The following is an 18097-nucleotide window of genomic DNA, read 5'->3' on the forward strand; positions in this document are numbered from 1 at the left end:
CTCCCCCTGGGCAGCAGTGGAGATCAGCTCCTGTCACTGAGTTGGCTGGAATATGGGTAAGAGGTAACCATTAAATAATAACGACAAAGCAGCCAACACTGAGCGCGTTTTCACCATGTCAGTATGAGCAGAGCACTTTACAGGCAGGCATGAGCTTACCCAGGCATCACAATAACCTGAGAAGGTGAGTCCTCATATGGCCTTCATTCTGTGGATGAGGCCACTAAAGATTAGAGGTAAAGCAACAAAGCCAGGTAACAGCAGAGCTTGGGCTTGACTGCAAAGCCTGGGCTCAAATCACTACGGGACTGTGTGTGTGTGTGTGTGTGTGTGTGTGTGTGTGTGTGTGTGTTTCACAAGTCTGATGAGCCACTTGTATCTGGTGGCACCAAATACCTTGGGCATCCTCCATACCCACCTCCAGGGCACATAAAACCAAGCTTGAGCAGCAGCCCCGCTAAGGGTCCAGAGAGCCTGGAGAAGTTGCTAGTGTTTTCTCTACCTTGTGTGTGCTTCCAACTTGGGGCTCTGATCCTGCCTCTCTTGAGGCTGTTCAGGCCCAGGCTCTAACACCCAGGCTCTTCCAGAGAGCCCAGTACAAAGGGGAACCACAGAAGTCCCACATGATCAGGAGCCTGGGCAGGCTGGTGCAGGAGGGCTATGAACAGGGATAGCTGAGTCTGCTAAGCTGCAAACTTGACTTGCCCTTGGGCTCCCCAGTCAAGGCCAACTCTGGCAGCCACAATTAGGCTATTAGTGGGTTTGCTCCCACTCGAGGTAGCTACGATACCTGCAAGATCTTCCTTGGAAGAGACTAGTCTTGGAGAGCTGCTTCCTGGTTCAATTCTGAGCGACAATCTGAAAACAAAGATTTTCATAAGATCAGACAGGTTCTGGTTTACCACATGGGAACCTGTTTGGGGCTGGAAATGGCTACTATTGTCACAGGAGCCAGGAAAACCATGAGATCTGCTCCAGATCATAGCCATTTCCCTCTGAGGTCTCCAGGGGTTTCCATGGCTAAGAAACAATCATTAAGAAAGACAACGTGAAAAGGAGTTAAGTGTGGCCTACTGTCTATTGAGTACAGATGTATTCACTCTGAACCAGTACATTTTCTAGATGAGGAAACTGAGAAGTGGTGAGGTTAAGCAGCTTCCCCAAATTCATAGGATTAGCAAGTGGCAAAGTAGGGGATCAAACCCAGGACTGTCTAACTCCTCTGAACCAGAGTTAGTTTTGTTTTGTTTTTTTCCTTTTTTTTTTTTTTTTTTTTTTGTGATACAGTCTCGTTCTGTTGCCCAGGCTGGTGTGCACTGGCAGGATCTCAGCTCACTACAACCTCTGCCTCCCAGGTTCATGCGATTCTTGTGCCTCAGCCTCCTGAGTAGCTAGGATTACAGATGTTTGTAACCACATCTGGCTAATTTTTGTATTTTTAGTAGAGACGGGGTTTCACCATGTTGGCCAGGCTGGTCTCAAACTCCTGAGCTCAAGTAACCAGCCCGCCTTGGCCTCCCAAAGTGCTGGGATTATAGGTATAAGCCACTGCACGGGGCCTCCGAACTGGAGTGTTTAATCATTACACTGCACTATGTGTCATCAGCTGCCCTTAAAAAAGGACAAGGCATTGGACACGCTATGAGGACTGGCACTTCTATATATTTTTTTAAGCACCAATTAAGAACTTCTGGGTGAAAATGACAGAGTGAAACTATAGGCCACGCTCTTCCTCTCCTCCCAAAACCAACAAAAAATGATAAAAGCTTACGAGTAAAAGAACTCACCAGGTACAACTAAACAAGGGAAGGGACATAATTTAAAGCCATGAACACAAAGAATTACAGTCAAGGAAAGAAAAAGAGAATTCTGAAATTGGACCAAGAGTTGCATCATGGCATGGCTCTTGTCAAGCCCACTGAGAGGTCTCACTGGGTCTGAGTGGGGGTCCTTATTGTTTCCTCTTCTGAATGGCACCAGATGCTGAGGAAATAGGTGGAAAGCATGGAAGATCCTCTGATGGAAACGAAGCCTCCATGGGGCATGATGTGAAACCTGAGGGTATCTCTTTCTGGAATGGGATACGGCTTCCCAATGAGGTGGAAACTCCAGCATAGGCCTTTTGCCAGAACTCACATATGTGAAACAGACTTCTTGCTTATTGCCTCCACAGAACCTGAGTCTTCTACTCCCCCAGGTTACAGAAGAGAAGAAAAACTAAAATCCTTGGACCTCCCAGCTAGCAGTAAGGGAAAACCAGCCCCTCTTACACACATAGGAGGGTGGCCAGAAATCTCCGCCACCCTCATATCAGAGCCATGGAACATCCAGACAGAGCCTCTCAAATGGGAGCAATAAGAAAAGAAATGGTATGGCAATACAGCCAACATCCTCTTACCAAAGAAGGAAAGAGAACAGGCGAGCACTGCCCAATGGCCCAACTGAGAAGGCAGCTCAAGGAGCAGAGGAAATCCCCTCAAGTGCTTGGAGCAGTGGAACAACTTATTAACAACACAAGTAAAACAAAACCTAGAAAATGAGATGCTAAAACAAAGGAATGAGATGAAAAAGGAGATTGAAGACCTAGGGGGAACAAATCCAGGACTGAAATAAGAGAGTGCCAAACAAATACCTAAGTAGAAATAGACCACTCCAGTGACAGCAGATGAACAAGGTGGAGACTGCCGCTGTTAGAAAGAAGTGAATGGATATGCTGGGCAGAGCATCCAACACAGGGATTCCTGGAATCCCTGGAGGAGAGAAGCCATGAAATAGCACAGAAGTAGTCAAAGATACAAACAAAAGGAGTTCTTCTGCCATGAAGAAAGACAACACCATGGTCTGGGGAAATCTGGTAGAAAACCCTCTACTCTGAGGCATTGTCTTATTAAGCTTTTGAACTTCAAGGAGTTCTTCACCTACCAGGCAGACAAGTCCCCTAACAAGAGGAAAGAAAAAGTCAGATGGGCTCATTCTCTACAACACCTAAAGCCAGAAGTCAACAGCACACGGCCTGCAGCACTGAGGGAGAAACGCAAAGGAGGGCAGCTGGCAAGGCCAGGCCCAGTCCAATGCAGGCATTTCCCTGAGGGAAAGCCGGGCATGCAGGCCTGTGAGCACTTTTATCGTTTTGGTAGAGTAGCGTAGGGGGACCTACTTCCTGAAGAAATGCAGCTAAGTAAGGGACAGATTAAAATAAAGACTCCAGGAATGGAGAAGCTGTGGAGAAACAACAGGTGGTAAAAACTGAATTTGTTTAAAAATACTAAACAGTGGGAATTATGATTCCTGAATATCATGTTTATGTTATAGACTTGGACTATGTTGTAATAATACTATAACCGAAAAGGTTGGAAGCTGGTGAAGTGGAGGTGAAGGAAGGGGGAAAGGGCTAATTCTCATCTTTCATAACCAGAGTCGGCTGACACTATTCACAATGTAAACCTAGTTGAAATTAAACTTACTGACTCAAGCCTCCTAATGTTTTTCCTGACCTCTTTTATTAATGTTTTTTGTTTGTTTGTTTGTTTTGAGATGGAGTCTTGCTCTGTCATCCAGGCTGGAGTGCGGTGGCACGATCTCGGCTCACTGCAACCTCCACCTCCCAGGTTCAAGCGATTCTCCTGCCTCAGCCTCCCAAGTAGCTATGACTACAGGCATACCCCACCACACCTGACTAATTTTTGTATTTTTAGTAGAGATGGGGTTTCATCATGTTGGTCAGGCTGGTCTTGAGCTCCTGACCTCAGATGATCTGCCCTCCTCAGCCTCCCAGAGAGCTGAGATTATAGGCGTGAGCCACCATGCCCAGTCCTCTTTTATTAATCTTAGAAGCCTCTTTTAGAAAATAATCTCTCTTTTGGTAAGTAAATATTTATTTAAAGAGCAGCTTTTTTTTTTTTCACATTTTATTTTAGTTTTTTTCTGGTTAAATTAAAATGAAATTAAAGTTAGTATTTTAAATTAAAAATAGCCAGTGTGGTATAATCCAATTTTAATATTCTATCCTTGCATCCATCCATCTATCCATCCTTCCCTACAAATATATATATATAAATTTTCTATGCCTAGAAAAATGTCCAAAAGTATGTTCACTTAATGCTAACGGCCATGCTTTCTAGGTAATGGGAAATTGGGTAATTTTTCTTAAATACAATAAAATAGAATAAAGGCTGTGGGAAGTAAAGCACCAGTTGAACCTCTTGGCATAATATCTCCAAAGCAGATGGGGCAGGATGTCAGCAATGCAATGTCACTAATGCAATAACTAAGCCATTGCATCCTTGTGGGTGAGGAGCCAGCCTCCAGGTGTGAGTTGAGCCACAGAGTGTGGGTCCTCAAGCAGAATCACAGGCTCTGCCCATCTCTTGCCACTTGGAGCCAGAACCTCCCTGGGAAGGAGCTCCCTTGATGGTCTGAGGGCCGGGGATAAGAATGCAGGCTTCCTCCCTGGGTTTGTCAACTTTGACCACAACAAATAGCCTCTGTAAAAACCCAGGCTGATTGTTGTTTAGCATCAGGTGCTGGGGTGTTCAAAGTTCTTCAGAATAGAAGGAGTAATTACTCATGATTTGCAGCTTGTCCAAAGATTATCTCATGGTTAGAAGTATTTACAGGCCATTTTTTCTCTCTAAAGCATGTTAGTGTTAATGAAAAACCATTGTCTCCTTTATCATAATGCTGGTGCCTAAATGGGAAATATCCCAGAAACTAAGTGGGAATAATTTTGTACTGACAGGGCACTCTTTTCAGGAACAGCAAATGCTTTGTAACTAAATAAAATGAGCTTGATTTGTGGTGAACATAATTTTAATGGTAATCTGTGGCTTTCATCTATTGTTGTTACTATTATGTAACAGATCACAATTTCGTATTATATTTTAACAAATTATTATATAAGACAACTAAAAGCATTATGTCTATGTTCCAAAAGATCATTAGAACCACCTTGGGAGCTTTGAAAAAATACAACTTTTCAGGTCCCACCCCACACATCTGGATGGTTAGAGAGTTTCCCAGGTGACTCTGGTTCACAAACAAGGCTGCAGATGCTCCTGTAGAGCTGACCAGGTAGGGCACTGCTTGAACATCCGTTCCCCTTAGGATCTTTCCTGGTGAGTGAATTATGGGTAATGTGGTGGTTGTCTCTGTAGCCACAGTTCTCTATAGTTTTCACTAACTTAGATGAGGACCATGTAATCTGGCTAATCAAATTCACAGAAACAAAACTGGAAGACATAAAAAAATATACTGGATAACAAGATTCCAAGGAATCATGGCATATTGGAAGCAACCATAAGATAAGATTTAAAAGAATACATATGCTCCTTAACTTACAATGCGGACACATCCTACTAAACCCATCATAGGTTGAAAATATTACAAGTCAAAAATGCATTTAATACACTTAACCTACCAAACTGCATAGCTTAGTCTGGCCTACCTTAAATGTGCTCAGAACACTTACATTAGCCTACAGTTTGGTAAAATCATCTAACACAAAGCCTATTTTATAATGAAGTACTGAATATCTTATGGCATTTATTAAATACCATACTGAAAGTGAAAAACAGAATGGCTGTATGAGTACTTAAAGTAAAGTTTCTACTGAATGTGTGTTGCTTTGGCACCACTGTAAAGTTGAAAAATCATTAAGTTGAACCATCCTAGGTCGGGGACCATCTGTGAATGTGAAATTGACATTTAAGTGGTAAATGACTGATTATAAGATGGCTGGGGCTTGCCTTAATATCAAATCATATGAAAAAGTACTGAGGTTCTTAGTTGATCTCAAGCTGAAAATGAGCCAGGAGGACTTACAAGCAGTATTGCAGACAACAGTTAACACGAAAAATCCTTCTTTTCCCTCCAAATACATGCTGGATACATTCCCAGATGCCACAAATGAAGAAAGAGCTGAAAGCCACAGCAGGGTTAGTAGAAGATGAGGCCAGAGGGCCCATGGGGTTCTTATGAGAACTGGATCTACTCTACAGGGGCTGTACAGGGAAGGAGGTAGGGCCTTGAATCGTGTAGAGAGCTGAGAGTCATAAGGAACTGTCTCATCCATGAAACAGACTCTTGGAGAACTGTCTGCTGGTATGGAGATATGGCTAGAAGCTGCCTTGCCACCCAGCACTGTGGGTGATGGAGTCACTTGTGAGAACCAGAGTACCAAGCCTGTGCTATTCACAGCGTGGAGTCCAAGTTCATATTATCCACGCCATATGGGAAAGCCACACTGAGAACTTAACACAACACCTTCCTCTGAACGTGGCGGGGGGCTATGAGGATGGGGCAGAGGTGAGTATGAAAGCTGTTCAGACATCAGCACTGCGGGGTCTGTGAGGTCGGAGATCACACTGCACACATGTGCTTGTGTGTGTTGGGGCATGGGCGCTACTGCAGTGGACTTTGATAAATCTACTTGCAGGGACCTGAGTGCTAAGGACAAAAGTGGGGCTGGGAGGCCTAACTGACACAGGAGTAGGTGGGGACTTACTTGTAGTTGTCATCTTCCACAAACTTCTGGAGCTCTTCAATGTAGCGTACGGACTTCAGGTACTTCTGCACATGAGGCAGGGTGGTGAGGTGATCTGCAAAAGGTGGACAAAATCCAGACTTCAGACTCTCACCATCTTTAGGCCCCCAAATGAGAAGTATGGAAATCACCGACTTTAGATGCTCCTGGGACACGGAGATTCATTCACTCTTCCAGCAGTTGCTGATGCTCTTTGGGGACTGGCCCTGTGTTGGGCACTGGAACAGAGGGCTCATCAGGCCTCGGTTCTGCCCTCAAGGAGTGTCCCCCAGATGGCTGGGCCTTAGTCACCATACTTTGAGGTCACCATGGTTTTTCAGTCAGGAAGGAGGAGCTGCACCTCCACTCAGAGATCAGGGGCTGGGTAAAGATGGCTGGCTCCCTGGCCTCCAGAACAGACCAAAGGTAGGTATCTGTGCCCTAAAACAGGTTTCCACTGGGGTAACTGAGCAAGCCTCCCATACCTACCCACCTGCTGTGTGACATGAATGCAAGAATGAATGAACAGACCCTGTCCAGCCAGGTATGGAGGCCCAACCCAGAAGCTGGCCCAAGATTGGAGCTGTTGCATCCTAGGAAGAAAGGGAGGTGCCAAGGCACCTAAAACATGCCTATGGCAAGCTCTGCAACAGGTAATTTTATAGGAGTCATCTTTGTTAACCTTCACAATTGCCTCATGTGGGAGAAACAATATACCCATTGCACAGAGGAGGAAACTGTGGCAACCTGGGTTTGGACTCCAAGCGATGGAAGGCTTCTGCCACATGGTGCTGCCTGTCTCTGGAGTGACTGGTGTCAGCTGCTCTCTGCAGATCTTCACAGTCACTGCACTCCTTCTGAGAAGGCCACTGGGTGGGACAGAACAAGCCAAGAGCAGAGGTGGAGGGAGTAGAGGAGGCTGTGAAGTGGAGCAGAAAAGAGGGTGGGGAGGACCCTCGCTTTCTGGGGAGGTGCATCCAGATGCAGCAGGAACACCCAATGGCTCTGGGCCTTCACAGCAAAATTCTGAGCAGATCATTTTTTTTCTCTGAAGCCTCAGTGTTCTCTCTCTGAAGTGAGGGTGGCACCTGTATTACAAAGCTGATGGTGGAGATGACGCAGGTGAAGGTCAACAATGGTAAGACAGCATTTGTTGGTCTCTCATGAAATGTCAGGGACTGTGCTAAGGGCTCTGCATGAATCACCTCCCCATTTTCATGCCCGAGAAAACCTTCAAGGGGAGAAAATGATTTTTCGAGAGACAGAGCTGGAATAGGAACCTGAGTCCATCTGACCCCGAAGCCCATGTCTGTGGTTGCTCTGCTGTCCAGTGGGACAAGAGGTGTCAGTGTATTTGTGGTAGAAAGGGCCCGGGCCAGGTGAGACCTGTACTGGGAATTCAGGTGCCTCCCACCCCTTTTGTCAGAGAAAAGCTGCTCTGAAGTATGAGAACCCCCACCTTGCCTGGGGATGATTGTGGAGGGGCTTGTGAGCAACGCTCTTGCTTCAGTGAACCTACCCTGGCTTCCTTGTGATATTCCCAAATGGAGGCTGTGGATTTCTCACACCCTATGCACAGTGGGTTCCTTCCTACACCCCTCTTTGGTGCTTTCAGACTTTTACTCCTCTGCCCTCTCGTGAAAACCTTGTTTTTCAGAGGCAGGTGCCTAGAGCCCCATCACCTATGTGCCATGCCCCCTTCACTGCTGACTTCTGCTGACTGGCTGCCTGCTCATCAGCGCTAATTCCTGGAAGACCTGAGCACTTGGCCCACAGTCAAGTGCCACACACCAAGTCTGCCATCTTCTCGGGTAAAATCAATCCTCACATGGATGGCCCATCCAGCATTCTGACATCAACTCCAGTGACTTTCTCCAACCCCCTTACATACCCAGTCATGGGCACACTGTGGATCTGGCCACGCGCAGAAGGGTGTGGCCAATCACTTATCATATCATTTTCCTTCACCTTCTAGGCCCACAGCTAGATTATATTTCCTAGCCACTGTTGGCAAAAATGATCTGTACTGCTTGCAAGCCTGGCCCATAAAACCCACCCTTGTATGGTTCTCTCTTTCTTTCTGCATCTGCCAGCCAGATGCAGACTCCAGTGGAGGATTCTGAGGCCATGGGAGACGGCAGAGTCACAGACAAAAGAAGCCTGATCCCTGAATCTGCGTGGAGGAGAGCTGCCCAGAAAGTTCTTCATGAATGAACGAATGAGCCAGAAGCCAGAAAGACCTGGGCTCTTCCACTCACTAGACATGAGATTGTGGACAAGTAACTAAACTGTTTTCAGAGCCTCAGTTTCCTCAGCTATAATACCAAAATAATAACATCTAGTTTGAACAGCTTTTGAAGATCAAACTTATGTATAAAAGGATCTAGTACATGTTTGATGCTCAAGATATTAAAATGAGAAACTTCGTAGTTCTTTGTCTGGTTTCTAGAGCTTTCTCACTGATAAGACCCAAATTTCAATGAGGTAAGATTTCACAATTCCAGCAACAAGGGTACTAACCATAGCTGCAGGAAACTTGTAAATCAGCAATTATTCGAAGAATATTGTTCATCTGATTGGATCTTTGTTCATTTTCCATGATGCTGCCTGAGGCAGGATATGCAGAATCAATGTAGATTAAATCCAGAAGATAGATACCTAAAATAAAGAATATATTTTATGATGGAAGGAGCTTACCACAAACCAGAACAAAATTGCACAAAATAGTACTAATCTGCTAAAAAATATAAAGGGTGACTTAAGGAAAACTGCGATAATATTTGGACTTTAATTCCAATCCTGATTACCAATTTTTTCACACAGACTGCCCAACTATAAATCAAACATCTGAGCAACAGCCAAAATGTATGCTGGCAAGACTTTAGCATTTCTAGCTCAAATACTCTCCAGCAATAAGGTTTTTACCTGTAACCGAACTAGAAAATAACAGGACATGAAAAGGATGAATACTTGTGTTTCTCACCAACTGGTGAAGTTTAATAGGTCTAAAGTGCCACATCCAGGAGAACACCCATTTGAGCTGATTTCAGTTTTTTCTTTATTTACCCAGCTGTCTGTCTATTTGTCTGTCTGTTCCCATACCCATACCCTATCATACATTAATTAAGAAACAAAAGAAAAAATTTAAAAAGCAACAGCTCTCAGTACAAAGAACTAAAGCGAGAGAGAGAATTTGGCCAAGGGTGCTTAATAAGAAAATAAGATGTGAAATAAAAATATGGCTATGTTACAGAAATGGTAACATCTAGTTTGCACAGCTTTTGAAGATCAAACCTGTGTCTGAAAGGATCTTAATAAGATCCGTCACAGGCCAGTGATAAGCTGGGGGGATGTGAGGACAAACTGACTGTCTGGGGATGGATGGGGAAGGGGCACTGGCTATGTAGCCACCACATAGCTCTCAGTGGGCTGACTAGCTGCAAGGCCATCCTCCAGGCCACCTGGAGATGTGCATGGGCCATGGATGGGATGTCCTTTCAGCCACCCTCCATGAGCACTGCTATTGTGCCCACCACACTGGCAAAGTTGGGCAGGAGAAGTGATGTCAAATAGAATTCAAGGCAGAAAACACTAAGCAAAGCAAAGAGGAGTGCTTGCTCTAAAAACAAAAGCCCAGGTGATTGAGAAGATCTAATGGTTAAAAATTTCTATGCATAAAGAAATAACACATCAAATTATACACAGTAAAAAAATGTTAGAAATAAAAAGTGAGTTCAGCAAAGACACAACCATAGAGGGAGGCTTTGGTATGTCTTCTCCAGAATTCACTTAAGTATGGTATGTGTACACATAAGCATACACACACACATACACACACACACACATGAATGCAATGATATAGTATTATAGTAACAAAGTTAACAAGCTTGAGGCAGAGCATGGTGGCTCATGCCTATAATCCCAGCACTTTGGGAGGCCGAGGTGAGTGAATTGCTTGAGCCTAGGAGCTTGGGACCAGCTTGGGCAACATGGCAAAACCCTGTCTCTACACAAGTACAAAAATTAGCTGGGCATGGTGGTGCACACCTGTAGTCCCAGCTATTGGGGAGGCTGAAGCAGGAGGATTGCTTGAGCCCAGGAGGTGGAGGCTGCAGTGAGCTGAGATTGTGCCACTGCACTCCAGCCAAGGCGACAGAGCAAGACTCTTGTCTCAAAAAAAAAAAAAAAAAAAAAATATATATATATATATATATATATGCGCCAAAAATATATATATATATGGGCCAAGCGTGGTGGCTCATGCCTGTAATACCAGCACTTTGGGAGGCCGAGGTGGGTGGATCACCTGAGGTCAGGAGATCAAAACCAGCCTGGCCAACATGGTGAAACCCCATCTCTACCAAAAATACAAAATTAGCCAGGTATGGTGGGGGGCGCCCGTAATCCCAGCTACTCAGGAGGATGAGGCAGGAGAGTCACTTGAGCCCAGGAGGCGGAGGCTGCAGTGAGCTGAGATCGGGCCACTGCACTCCAGCCTGGGCAACAGAGCAAGACTCTGTCTTAAAATAATAATAATAACAACAAGCTTGGTTTTCTATAAATGAAAATATAGTTCTTTTCAGGTACCCATAGGGTACTTACAAAAATTGATTTATATAAAGAAAACCTCAGTGAGTTCTAAAAAGTAAATGCCATATTATCTATTTTCATTGACCTTACTACATCTAGGATTTAACTATAAATATAGAGAAAAAATCTAACCACTTGAAAACATACACATGTGCACACACACACACTGATGTAACTCATAGCTCGAAGAAAAAATAAAAAATCTGTTTGAAGAGTCTATTAGAAGACAATGACAAGGAGAATACTACGCATCAAAACTTATGGGTTCTGACCAAGGTGGTAATCAGGGGGAAACTTATAGCCTTAAAAGTTTACTATTAAACAACTAAGAATTATTACAAACATTGGAATTAACTTGGTTAATTCTATGAAAGCTGTGAGGGTTTGTGCATGGATAGATGAGCACTGTACTAAGAGTTATATGTTCATCCTCTTAATTATCTTTCTAACAACCTATTTTACAGAGGAGGAAAAGGAAACTCAGAGAGGATGTGTAACCTGCTCAAGGTCATACAGCTGGTAAATGATAGAGACAGGAGTTGAACGCAAGCCTGCCCCTCCAGAGTGCACACTTCCTGCCGCTGCAGTGGACCACTGGTGCTAGATACCATGAGTCATTCGTCTGCTTTTAAAATAGCTGCATATTGTTATGGGAAACTGTTAAATCACAGAAACATATGCTAATACTTCTCACAGGAGCCATTTCCACTTCCTTTCTTTCTGGCAGTACCATGTTCCCAGAATTTTAATAATTAGAAATAATTTCCCTTGTAGAGAAGCTCCAAGGAAATCTACACATTTATTCTTTCTCTTCACCTTGTTTTTCTTCTCCCCTTTTAAAAATGTAACTCAGCTACCACCCTGAAGAGTCAGCAACGGCAATCCTGAAAATGCTACTACTGCCTCAACCAACACAAAAAGCATCCTCTAGTGCAGAGCAGGGAGTGAAGGGACGTGGGACACAGGGCAGCTTTATTCCAGATGTAATGTGCAGACTTCGGCCCAGCTGGCTCAGAGTGGCAGAGTGAAAGCTCAGACCAGGAGCAGAAAAACTGAAGAGTAGGATAGGGGGAAAGGAAACTTCCTCTCTGGGGATCAACTCCAAGACAGACTTCCCTCCTGTCTCATGGGATCCTGCCACCAACGCTGGAAAGTAGGGGGGAAAAGCTACAGCTCAGAGAGATTAAGAAACCTGCCCAAGGCCTCACAGCAAAGGTAATGGAATTTGAACCCAGGTCTATCAGGCTGCTGCACCCATGTTCCCACCCACTGGTCATCAGAAACACAAAGGGAGTTGCCTTTCCTCAAATAACACCTTCAACATGAAAGGTGCACTTTATGCCGCACTGTGAGGACAGGTGCCGGATACTGGCCCTCCTCTTGGGTTCCTGGAGGTGGACCCCTGAATGGTGCTCTGCGAACTGAGGCCCACAGAGTTCATAATTTCCCTCTATAAAACATGCAGATGCCCACACCTGCCTACTCCTCAAGACCCAGGAGTGTAAGCCAAGGCCATACCTGCTGAGGACTGGGTAGTGCACCCCCCAAAAGGAAGCCTCCTGGCCCCACTGGCATGGGGAGACCTTGAGCCTAGGCAATGCCTAGAAAGAGCCTCCATACAAATAGCCTTTCACTCCCACAACAAAAACCACAGCACAAGCAGCAAGTCTCCTACAGTTAACACCGCACAAATCCACAGAAATCCTTTTAGTATTGTATTAGTCCACAACAGAGATATGCATAAGCCTAAACTATAATGAAATCACAAGAATAACCACCTTCCACTTGTACTGTGCCAGGCACAACATGAGCCCTACATATAGTTGGCACTCCCCACAACTGCACTCAGACACTTGTTTGCTTCATTCATGTATTTCAATTCTGACTCCCCATCAGACCTAAGGCCTCAAGGGCAGGAAGTGTATCTTGCTCCAGGAGCTCAATCTCCAGCATCTAGAATCAAGCACACAGGAGCTGCTTGGTAAACACTGGCTGACAAAGGGATGCATGAGTGAAGGCATATTTTATTTAACTTACATAATAACCTTATGCAGCACATGCTACCCTCGTTTTATAGTTGAAGAGAGAGCCACCACCAGTCAAGTGACGAAAAAGATAGCTAATGCTTACTGAGCACTTACTGTATGCCAGGTTCTAAACTAAGAGCTTTGCCCAGATGATTGATTCATAAGAAAAATGCTGTTGTCAGGGAGGTTTTATTGTGATTTTATAAAGGAAGAAACTGAAGTTGAGAATGGTTACACCACTTGTCTATGGCCACATAGCCGGGAAGTGGAAGAGGCAGGTTTTGAGCGCAGGTCTGTCCAGGTGGTCTACTGTTGGTCCTTCTTTCACTCCAGCCAGACTCTCTGGTGTGTGGCAGCCAGTGAGGCAGATGCGCACATAGGTGAACCCAGGCTACGGCTATCTGTGCCTGATTTCTCCTATGGGGTCAACACACTCCAAGAGGGATTATAACTCCGCTGTAGCTGCCTCTCCTGCTCCATCTACCACCTGCTACTCTCCACCTCCCTCACGGCCACTGTGGTCATCAGTCTGTCCCAGGTCCCATCATCAGTGGCTCACCTAGTCCTGGGGGACTTTCCAGCTCTGCCACATGACAAGCAGCTGTGGTATAAGTGAGAGAATGTGGGGTCCAGAGCTAGGGGACTCAGAACCCTGGCTCTGCCACTCACCAGCTGGGTGGCCTTATGCAAGCCTTTTTACCTCCCAGGGCCTCAGTTTCCTTGACTGAGTAAGTTTAACAACAGTGGTTTACAGGAGTCTCCCAGTCCAGGGTCTGGACCACTGAAGTACCCAAGAAGCTGAGCTGACCTAATGGCTGGCCCTGTGGCGAGGCCCTATTTGAAGCAGCAGCATGGGAGGAATGGGTTCAGCTGGGTTTGCTATAACCATGGATGGTGCCCAGATGCCGACTGCATGGTAGCCACCCCTCAGCTGGACCAGCACATGGCCTTATGTATGACTTGGGGTTGTGGCTCATGAATCACAAAGGCATGTGGGCAAAGTCCTGCTGACTGGATAGAATCTTGAGGTCCAGGGAAGCCAAATCACCCCTGGCTCCCCAAGGTCACCTGGATTGGGACGGCACAGCTGGACATCTCAGCTCCTATTCCTATTTACACAGAGTTACCATAGCGAATGACATTGTGATGTTGGCCTTATGAAGATGGACAGTGATTGGATCAACCACAGGCCCTGGCTGCCTTGGGGCTGGACAGTGCCAGGGACCAGGCAAGGTTTAGAGGTGCAGACCTATTGGGGTAAACGACCCTGACAGTGACAGCCACTGTCTACTCTGGAGAAGGTAGGTATTGCTTTTACCATGGCACCTTAGCAGTGACCTATACAGAAGGCACTCTTGTTCCCTACCATTTTACAGATTAGGAAACTGAAGCTCAGTGAAGTGACTTGGCCAAGATCACATAACTTGCAAGTGGGGGAATCTGGATTTGAATTCAGGACTGCCTGACTCCAAAGATCTGGGAGCAGTGCTAGGGGCTGGGGGCTAGAAGTCACTGGCTGGTACAGGGATGAGGGTCCCAGGCACAGAGCTGGGGTTGTGAGGACCCTTGCTGGCCTGTCTCCCTCAAGGCCCAGGACACTGCTGGCAGCTGGTATCTGCCCCATGGCCATGCCAACCCCCATACTGGACCTCCTCCGAGACAAACAGATCCCAGACCATGCTTGGGCTCTGCTCCCTCCTTCTATACCCCACACAGGACCTGGTGACACTGCTGTAGCTGCCACATGAGTGCCAACCAGACTGCTGTAGTGAGGCAGACCCCCAGGGTTGGAGTGAGCAGCTCTCAGCTTGCTCTGCTACAGAAGCCTTCTGCAGCTGGGCTGGCCTCAACACAAGGGGCAGATGGCCAAACCTGCTTCCTGACAGTGAATACAGGCTCCCCACCAGAGATGTCCACAGGACACCCAGCTCCAAGTAGGGAGTCAGGCTGACAAAAGAGGTGCTCTTCTAAACAGACACCTTCTCTGAAGCTGAGGGACACCCATGCTTAATGGCCCAGAGCCTGCTTGAAGCTGGGCGCTCACAGCCTCCCCAAGCCAATGCCCGCGGCTGGCACCAGAGCTTCCCACAAGGCCAGAGACTCACTGCTCCCTTGTTCTCCCATCGCCACCCAGTCTCACTTCCATCCCGAGTCTGGTTTTGGTTTTTCTCATACAGCTATCTTTTTAATAAGAAAAATTCTGCTGTGTTGAGGAAAAAAAAAAAACCTTTACAGCATAAAAATGTGCCACATTTCCATCTTATACTTTCCATTTTCCCTCTCTCCCTTTTTCAAAGTTTGAAATGAAAGACTTTTTTCCATGTTCTCCTGCTCTGCCTTAAAAAGATCACTTTCAAATTTCAGGATTGAGGAGTGCTGGCACCCAGAACTATACTTGTGTGGTTTGATCACATAAACTGTCCTGATAAATTCCAAATGAAATAACAGAGCAGCAGTTCATTAGGGTGTGTGTGCTCTCTTTAAGAGGGCACAAAGCAGTTCCATCGACTGCATGACAAGATCTCAGCAGGCAGCCCAGGCTCCCCGAGGAGGTGGGGAAGACCATGAGTATTAACTAGCACCTGCTAATTAATATCCATCAAACAAAACAGGGCTTCAGAACAAATCCTCATTTAGAGAGTATTCCTTTTATGAAAGCTGTTGGGAGCTAACTGTCAATGAGACAGTTTCCTCAGCCTGCAGAAGGGGGCGGGCGTAGGCAGTCACATGGCAGGTGGTCAGAGGCCATGCTTTCTGGATGAGCACATGGCCTTGTGTATGACTTGGGGTTGTGGCTCATGAATCACAAAGGCACGTGGGCAAAGTCCTGCTGTCTGGACAGAATCCTGAAGTCCAGGGAAGCCAAATCACCTCCTGGCTCCCCAAGGTGAAATAAGGACACACCTATAGATTCCCTCATGCGCTGGGGATTGCCTGGTAATATACGGGCACAAGGAAGTAACCCACTGTTTGCAAATGTTCCCCCAGAGTGCAATGGATGGCATAGCGTGAGCTGGGGTTCTGATTGGCAATAAGAAAGGGCACGAGGAGAGGGCATGCATCTGGTTACTGTTATTGGCCTTTTTTTGTGCTGGACACTGTGCTGAGTATATTACATGTGCTAGCTCATTTAACCCTTCAACAACTATTGGGAATAGAGAAGAAACTGACACTTTTTTTCTGCCTAATACCCACTCCCTATTTTGGAAACAGCTCTTGATTTCCTTTTGGGGAAATTGTACCTCCCACACTCATAACCCATGTGCTTTTGGGCATCTGGAACAATTCCCTCTCCTTCTCTGTTCCAGAGATAAAAACAAATTTTTAAAAATAATTATTTGGGAAAGAAAAAACATTCACCAAATAACTTCCAAATGAAAGAAGCAGTTAAAATTAAAATATCAAATTATATTGATATTTTGATGATAGGCCATGATGCAAGGCCACGTAATTTCTGAGAGAAAAGTCCACAGCATCAAATGCTAATGTTAATAATTAAGAAATATTTAAAAAGTGAAGTTAGCGGTGTCTCAAGCCTGTAATCCCAGCACTGTGGGAGGCCGAGGCGGGTGGATCACGAGGTCAAGAGATCGAGACCATCCTGGTCAACATGGTGAAACCCCGCCTCTACTAAAAATACAAAAAATTAGCTGGGCATGGTGGCGCGTGCCTGTAATCCCAGCGACTCAGGAGGCTGGGGCAGGAGAATTGCCTGAACCCGGGAGGCGGAGGTTGCGGTGAGCCGAGATCGCGCCATTGCACTCCAGCCTGGGTAACATGAGTGAAACTCCGTCTCAAAAAAAAAAAAAAAGTGAAGTTAGTATTCATTATATAGAACCAGAAAAAGAACAAAAGAAAGGAGAAAACAATTTAAAATATAAAAGCATAAAAAATTAATTAAAAAAAATCAAAAGTCTAGCAGAATGATAAATAAAACTGAAAGTTGGTTCTCTGAGAAAATCAATGAAGTGGACAATCTATTGGTATGTATGATTGAGGAGAAAAGAAACACCAGAGATGAACAATATTAGGGATGAGAGAGAGGATATGATTTCAAATATGCAAGAGATGTTAAAATAGTGGTATGTGTAAATTTTATGGCATAAATATTTGAAAATCTAGATGAAATGAATGCTTAATAGGAAAATACATCTTCTCAAAGTTTTCTCAAGAAGAGGCAAAAAACTTTACTAAGAAAGAAAAAAATATTAATACTGGAAAAAGATACTATTAGGTTGGTGCAAAAGAAATTGCCGTTACTTTTAATGGCAAAAACTACAAGTACTTTTGCACCAACCTAATATAATTAAAAGTATGATATCTAGATGATTTTAAGAAGCTCATGTATAAAACCTGAAAAGAAAAACTTAATGTTTCTTAAACTGTTCCAGAGCAGGAACAGTTCATTTTATGACTCTAGCATAACCATTACCCCAAAGCCTGACAGAGGTGGCATAAAAAAGATACCAATCACATTAATAAATCAAGATGCACAGATTCCAAATAAAACATTATCAAATAAAACTCACTGGCGTTTCCTGATAAAGCACTGAGTTAGACATAGACTTCCTTAATGTGATAAAGGATGCATATTAGAAAATTAAAACAATATTCTTAATATTGAAATCCTGTCAAATAGGAACAAATCAGGAATACCTCACATACTGCTATCATTTAACACTGCTGAATGCACAAGCCAATAGGATAAAGCAAGACAAAAAATGTGAATAAATATTAAAGACGCATGTCACATTGTCATTATTTGCAAGTGATATGATTAGTTATCACAGTGATATAATTAGACAATTTTAGGATAATCAATTGGAAAACTATTAGAATAATGATGTTAACTTCAAAATAAATATACAACAATCAATGTCATTCTTGTATACCAGCAATCATCAGTTAGAAAATGCAATGAAAAACAGGGCCAATTTACAGTAACAGCAAAACTATAAAA

At 44.7% G+C, this 18097-nt stretch overlaps 1 protein-coding gene across 10 annotated transcripts in view; it reads right to left on the reverse strand.

The window, feature by feature from the left end:
- The window catches only part of RALGPS1 (Ral GEF with PH domain and SH3 binding motif 1), a 379879-nt gene that overhangs the window by 52391 nt on the left and 309391 nt on the right, over positions 1-18097 (reverse strand). For all 10 annotated transcript variants that reach the window (XM_037745920.1, XM_037745926.1, XM_037745923.1 and 7 more), the window contains 3 exons: positions 9041-9178; positions 6503-6596; positions 791-858 (listed from right to left, as the gene is read on the reverse strand). In XM_037745920.1, coding sequence (XP_037601848.1) covers positions 791-858; positions 6503-6596; positions 9041-9178 — 300 coding nt within the window. The remainder of the gene's footprint in view (positions 1-790; positions 859-6502; positions 6597-9040; positions 9179-18097) is intronic.

This window comes from Cebus imitator, unplaced genomic scaffold (assembly GCF_001604975.1).
Source record: "Cebus imitator isolate Cc_AM_T3 unplaced genomic scaffold, Cebus_imitator-1.0 Scaffold216, whole genome shotgun sequence".
Classification (NCBI taxonomy): domain Eukaryota; kingdom Metazoa; phylum Chordata; class Mammalia; order Primates; family Cebidae; genus Cebus; species Cebus imitator.